The sequence below is a fragment of the Muscardinus avellanarius genome (genome assembly GCF_963383645.1).
Source record: "Muscardinus avellanarius genome assembly, chromosome: 7".
Classification (NCBI taxonomy): domain Eukaryota; kingdom Metazoa; phylum Chordata; class Mammalia; order Rodentia; family Gliridae; genus Muscardinus; species Muscardinus avellanarius.
Window position 1 is genome coordinate 61,528,751 of NC_137793.1, and position 7,224 is coordinate 61,535,974.

At 39.4% G+C, this 7,224-nt stretch overlaps 1 protein-coding gene across 1 annotated transcript in view; it reads left to right on the forward strand.

Annotated features, from left to right (window-relative positions):
* FH (fumarate hydratase) overlaps window positions 1-6,906 on the forward strand; it is a gene marked incomplete at both ends in the record, with an annotated part of 33,394 nt that extends 26,488 nt beyond the window's left edge. Inside the window, 4 exons of the mRNA XM_080698326.1 lie at window positions 193-396; window positions 1,823-1,950; window positions 4,056-4,209; window positions 6,764-6,906. Of these exons, the coding sequence (XP_080554452.1) occupies window positions 193-396; window positions 1,823-1,950; window positions 4,056-4,209; window positions 6,764-6,906 (629 nt within the window). The remainder of the gene's footprint in view (window positions 1-192; window positions 397-1,822; window positions 1,951-4,055; window positions 4,210-6,763) is intronic.
* Window positions 6,907-7,224: the final 318 nt, after the last annotated feature.

The window sequence follows — 7,224 nt, forward strand, 5'->3', positions numbered from 1 at the left end:
TGGTTTTTGGTTTCGCAGTGCTGTGATCAACTTAGGGCATCTCACAGACTAGGCTAGCGGTCTGCCACTGCTTCCCCTCCCTTCTGTTTCTGATTTTCATTTACTAAGACTGTCTGTTTATCTTGCTGAAAGTAGAGGTTAGCTGTTGATTTGACCTGTCTACCCACACAGATTATCTTTTCTTTGCTTCAGGCCTGCCTTTTGTCACTGCTCCAAATAAGTTTGAAGCTCTGGCTGCTCATGACGCTCTGGTTGAGCTCAGCGGAGCCATGAACACCACCGCGTGCAGTCTGATGAAAATAGCAAATGACATTCGTTTCCTGGGTTCTGGTCCTCGGTCTGGTCTTGGAGAACTGATCTTGCCTGAAAATGAACCAGGAAGCAGTATCATGCCAGGTAATTACATGGCTAGTATATGTTTGAGCTGGAATTTGATTAGATCCCAGGTACTCTCAGCTTTTGAGCAACGTCTTTTTATTTCATGGGATCCTAAATTTGGGTGGGGACATGTGACACTCATCTTTCAATATATCTTTGTAGACTATGCATTAGGACTTCCAGGAACATCTAACAAGTTAGGAAGAAAGAATCTGACCTGGTAGCCTGCAGTTGATTCCCTCACCTCAAAGTATGTTCTTTACAGTCCAGTACCAAGAGAATTCTAGAACAGAATTAAAGTGATTGCGGAAGTTGAATTTAACACGTTGCACCAAGCTGCTCTTAGTTCAGGTTTTGCCTCAGGTTGTGGCTGAGAGAGGTGACACAAACACTGGGTGTCTAGAGCTTAGCAGGTCATTGCATTGACTCAGCTGGTGATAGCTGGTTTCAAGGGAAGAAGTGTGGGCAGTGCCTGTGGACAAAAGTCACCAGGTGAACAGTGGCATTCAAGGAATGGCTAATACGTTGACCATGGCCTGGAGGGGCACCTCAGTAGCAAGTGAAGGGGCTCTCTTTATTCAGCACCCACTAGTGACCGAGGGCAGAGCAGAAAGCACATGCTGGTCACATTAGCAGGTACCACAGTTGAGTGACAGAAAATCAGAAGCCCGGAGGCCTCTGCAGAGCAACATCTGTTACACTAAAACTGAAAGTAACTTTTTTATAATAAGAAAGACAGTTCTGGCTGTAGATTCTTTTAAATCTCAAGTAGAGCAAAATGAGATTATTTTTTGTTTAGTGATTTCAAATTCAAGGTTGACTGTCTTAAAAAAGAGACACAGAGAGTCATGGATAAAGAAATATCTCCCAAGTGTTACCTTGCATGGGTCAGAGGAACCTGGGGTGTTTGATCCAAACTTGAGCTTGTCAGAGGGATATTACTAGGGTGGTAGAGTTCCAGAAACTCACGGGATGGATAGGGAACTTCCAATTTGACAAGATGCCGCCAGGGTGTTGGTGAAATGTCTCTCTTCTAAGTGCTTCCATAGCAGTTTCAACTTTTGGATTGCCCCCTCACCTATTGAAGTTACCAGCTCTCTTCCTAGCCTCCAAGCCCTGCAAGGGTAGAGGCCACATTTCTCCAATTGTGTTCTGTACCTGGCTTCATAAATATAACATGAGTGAGAGCCATGAGGGTGGACACGCACCGCATTTAAAGTGTATATGTGGCTTCTCATTAGTCATTGAGTGACTCAATTTGTGGCTGCTCATCCATCCCTTTTCTTTGGTTAGTTTGTTTCATGAAAGCAATCCTGTTTTCTTGCATCTTATTTAATGAGATTAGCTCTTTCATTGCTTATTTGACCTAAAACCTAATCTTAACTGGTACATGAAACCATGAGCACATTTGATGTAGATTCTCTCCCTGGTGGTTTCCTCAAAGGCAAGGTGAACCCCACACAGTGTGAAGCGATGACCATGGTCGCCGCTCAGGTCATGGGGAATCACGTCGCTGTTACCGTTGGAGGCAGCAATGGACATTTTGAGTTGAATGTTTTCAAGCCAATGATGGTAAGCCTAAATTTTGATTCTTAATTGTTTTTGACTAAAGGCTTTTTTTCTTTCATAATGGTTTCTAAAGATTCTATAGTGGGTAGTTGGATGATAAGAGTAGCAGTTGGAAGCCAAGCACTTATTAACGTTAGAGGAAAAGCGCTTGGTATTAGGGAATAGGTGACTTAGCGCATGTGATTTTATGACTTGCATTTTTTAATAGGAAGAAAAATTCTAGAAGTAGAATGTCTCCTTACCACTGGGGATGCCAGTAACCAGGAGCAGTCAGGTTTCCTCAGTTGTCAGAAAAAAAAAAAAAGCTTCTCCTGCAGCCCTGCCTCCTTCTGAGGCTGCTCAGTTGTGTTCGCCTTCCTTTCCACTTAGTCCTCTTGCAAGAGTCACCTGTGGTCACTTGGGCTCTGCTTTGACCACTGCAGTCAGTTTCGCCCCTCCACTGGGCTCAACTCTCTCCCAGGAGATGTCCCACACTCCCCTACAGGGCACCCTGCCGACCATCCCTCCAGGACACATTCTCCACTCCTGTTTTCTCCTGGGCTCTCTCACCTTAGTTTTTCCTCTTCCACATACCTTGGAGGCTTTATTGCATCGAACAAAGCCCTTCCCTTTTCTTCATCTTTATAAAGTTGGAACAAAGTGTTGTCAATTTTTATCTAGTTTCCTTTGCTTCAGAAAGTGGAGCTGCATCACTATTTAGAGCCCTTGATTTGTGTAAAGTACCATATTGAAAATGTATACGAGGCTTATTTACTGTTGGCATATGGTGGAGTCTGATTTTAGTTTGATAAGAATATGCACATGACATAATTAGGCATATTCATTTCCTTATTCACTAAATACTTATTGAATCCTACTCTGTATTTCACATTGTATTTTCTTTCTCTTTTTTTTTCTTTTCTGTCCTTGGGTATATGTTCCAGTGGTAATTAAAGACAGCCCAGAGAATTCAGACCTATAAACTTTTGCTTCCAGATCAGTTTCCAAAGAATTACCAGCTACCTGGCATGTATAGATGCATACGAGTCACTTATTGTTGGTCTTTATAATTTATTGTGGATGAAAGATGATGCTGTCTTGCTCCATCTTTCTGAAAGTGAAGGAAAAATAACAGTTTTGGTGGACACAATAATGTCACCAGGAAATGGGGAAGAGGCAAAACCAGAGAGATCCTGGGAGGGGACAAGAGGAGAACTGGGGAGAAATTGTCTCAGTGATGATTTTGTAAACGTATTTTTTATATTGTTGTTTTATTAGAAAATAGATCAAGATAACATTTGCCATATAATATTAGCATCAGTGCAGTGCCTTCTAGTAGTCTCTTGTTAGAAGACTTAATTTTCAGACCCTGGGGTTTTATTTATTTATTTATTTTGGTGGTAGTGGGGATGGAACCCTTCTACCTCTGGGCTACACTCCCAGACCTATTTTATATTTTATTTGGAATTCTTAAGCCAGCAAGGCTGGCTTCAAACCTGCGCAATCCTCTGGTCTATGCCTCCCAAGTGCGGGGATTACAAGCGTGCACCACCATGCCCGGCATGACCCTGGGATTTTAGACCAAAAGATATAAAGGATGTGAATTTATCTTAGTAGTTTGGAAAGTGAATATTTGTTAAGCAAAAAAACCTGGGCAATCATTAAAAACTGGGGCACCTTGACAATACCTTTTGCCTCAAGCACATGCTGGACTTTCTAATTTCTGTACCTTTGCTTCTTTACCTCTTGCACATCCATCACTGGCTGTCCAAGTCCTCTGTATCATGTAGGACTTCAGCAGTTTCTACAGCTGGAATTAAATTTTTTTTCATTGTGGTCCCTAACTCTTCAGACCTGTTTTATATATTCACCATGGGTTATCTTATGGTTTGGTTATTTGTATTTATGGGTTTTTTTTTCCATCTTTTTTTTTTTTTTTTTAATTTCTGTGCCCTCAAAATTTCATGATTTTTTTTTTCAAATTTGTTTTCTTGGGGTAGTACCTTACTATTTGTAAAAGTTTTATATGTTTAATGAATTACATATTTAGTATGAATCAGCAAATAATATATGTCATTGGACAAAGAAGAAATTGTGTTTAGTAATGGCTCTCTTTCTCTTTCTCAAAGATTAAAAATGTGTTACACTCAGCCAGACTGCTGGGAGATGCTTCAGTTTCCTTCACAGAAAACTGTGTGGTAGGGATCCAGGCCAACACGGACAGGATCAACAAGCTAATGAATGAGTCTTTAATGTTGGTGACTGCTCTTAATCCACATATAGGTAAGTGTTCCAGGAATATTAGCATTTAGAATGCAAAATTAAAAGCTGAAAATTTTTTAGAGAATACTGGATCAGTGTTTGTGGATAGCAAATTCCTCTGGGACATTGTTTCAATAAAATCTCTTAAAATATCTGAAATTGGCTCTCATATTTATAACTTTTTAGTGTCGTAGTTTTTTCAGAAAACTTGATCCATTATTCTTCCTTTGAAATATATAATACTCAGAAGTAGCATTTGAAACATACAAAATGCTGATAGAGTTCAGATGGTTGGAAAGCTCTCTGTAAGACCCACAGTGTCACTAGGTGGCACTGGCTCATTACCAACAAGGAATGGATTTGTTTATTTACCTTTGACAGATGCGCCACAATGCTTTGGAGTTTGTTTTATCCAATCAGATATGGAAAGTGACCAACTAAAAGAAAGGGGGGGGGGGGTATATGTTTATTGCTCTCTTGTAGAGAAAGGAAGGAAAATATAGTTTGTTAAAGCCATGGTTTTGTGTTGCAAGACTGCCCAGAATTGCAATTATTTCATCATGTAGAATCCAACATACAGACCTTGACTATAGACTGTCCACGGTGATTCCCATGAAACAAACTGTTTGACTTGTGTAGGTTTGTGTAGGTTTTGAAGCAGTGATTGCATTATGCTGTGATGTGTCTATAAAGCCTTTTCCCTTCCTTCCCTCTGAGCTAGTCGATGTAGACTTTAGTTTTCTTGTTTAGAACAAGTTATGATGTAATCATTTGGCACAATATGGTTACTACTATAAAACCTGCTTTTATAATCCTGAACTTTCAAGGCAGATTTTCTGTTGGCTTCTCCTCAAGCTGCTATTTCAGATCTACAAAGTTAGAGCTCATCCTACTGCTTAGATAACTGAGTGCAGCATGGTCTCTGGTTTTTATGTGACACTGAGACTGGTAATGCTTTGACCCATGAGAATTGTTGCACAGAAGTTCGAATAAAAATTGTTTCATCAGATCTTCATTTCAGCACGTTTTGCCCAAACAGTTAAAGGTTGGTGTCTCCTACATCTGAAAGAAATCTTTCTTGGAATCAGTTTAATGTGAAATAAAAGCCTTATTAGAAGCAACACAGGGATGTTATGGTCAAATACCACCTTACTTGTTGACTCAGCATGAAACATGCAACCCTCCAAACCACAGCTTTTCAGTGTCCTGTTATAGAACAGACTTTCTGTTTAACACTGGTTTGTGGAACTTGAGAACTAAGTGTTGTTGCTTAGACTTTGAAGTCATCATTAATATAAATGCACAGAATATAAATTGATTGACATTTCCTATGAGAACTCTTTTTCAAAGCTAGTCTGGTCCATGCCAATAGTCTGTTTTGTTAATAACTGTATAAAGATATGTAACACCTTGTTTGGGTAACAATCATTGCTTCAGCAAGATTCTTTCCTTTGGTCATATTCCTCTGGTCATTTTTTTCTTTTTTCCCCCCATGTTGGTTTCAACTTTATTCTTGCTTTTTGCCTTTTGTTTTTTGATTTTTTAAACAAATTACATTGTCAAGACAAACTGCCAAGTTGCTCAGTTCCTTTTTTTAATTAAAAAAATAAGTAACTAGCTGGGCGTGGTGGTGCACACTTGTAATCCCCCATGCTTGGGAGGTAGAGACAGGAGGATCACGCAGGTTTGAAGCCAACCTCTCTGACTTAAGAGACCCTGTTTCCAAATTTAAAAAATATATAAAATAGGTCTGGGAGTGTAGCCCAAAGGTAGAAGGGTTCCATCCCCAGTACCAAAAATAAATAAATAAATAAATAAATAAATAAATAAATAAATAAATGTCAACAGGATGCCTGTGATCTTCACAAGTATCTGTTTTTGCTAAGACTTCCACACCTGTATTCTTATAATGCCTGAGGAGAGGGTAGGGAATGTAGCACTGGATGGGAGCCACTAGAAGCAGGTAGAAGGTGCATCTTTCCCCAGAGCTCTGGCTTCTCCTTCACTGAGGGACTTCTCCCTCAGGGCCTGTCACTACAATGCCAGTCCTGTGGCACTATATTTTCTTCCAGACTGGAGCATTTAGCTTGTTAATGCTTCTTTAGAAAGATATGTCTTAGTGCTCTGTTTTTCCTTGTGAAAATATTAGTGTGTTGCAGAAAGTGAGGTATGTTTAAGTCTGTGTTTCTTAAGAAAAGTAAATGTTTGTTCTACCTGAGAAGTAACAACTAACAAGATAATTACTATTAATTTTTTTTTAAATAAGGTACATCACCAAGCATGGTGGCTTATTACTCTTTTTATCTCAGTACTTAGGAGGCTGATGCAGGAGGATCACAGGTTTGGGGCCAGTCTGCACAGAAACTTAGCAAGACCCTGTCTCAAAAAGAATAAAAAGGTCTGGGGGTGTAGGCTAGACATCTTAGAAAGCCCTTGGGTTCAATTCCAAGTACCATAAGCAAAATATGTCAAAGAAAAGGTCCAAAAGCATCAAAATAAAGTGAGGAATGATCATCTTTTGCTTTAGAAAACTAATTTTCACTACTGACTCCTGCATTGTCCATTTTCTCTCTAGGGTATGACAAGGCAGCAAAGATTGCTAAGACTGCTCACAAAAATGGATCGACCTTGAAGGAGACTGCTATTGAACTCGGCTTCCTCACAGCAGAGCAGTTCGACGAGTGGGTAAAGCCTAAGGACATGCTGGGTCCCAAGTGATTTAAAAAGCCTTGTAATAAAAACAAACTTTACATAAATTATAAAAAGCCAGACTCCTTATATTTCTTAAACAAAAATGGATACATTTAAAAGGAAACTGCTGTTGGATTTGAGAATTGCTGGCGGAGCAGTTTGATCATTGTTAAACTCCAGCATGTGGTCCAAAGAAAACTGAGTAAGTGTAAAATAAAGTACATTGTATAAAGTAAAACAGGCCAAGTTTTCTTTTATGTTGAATGACTTGTACTGTAGTTGAACCTATGGTACTTGCCATGTGTTTTTATCATTTCATAAGTTTTTCTAAAGTATCAATTTTTT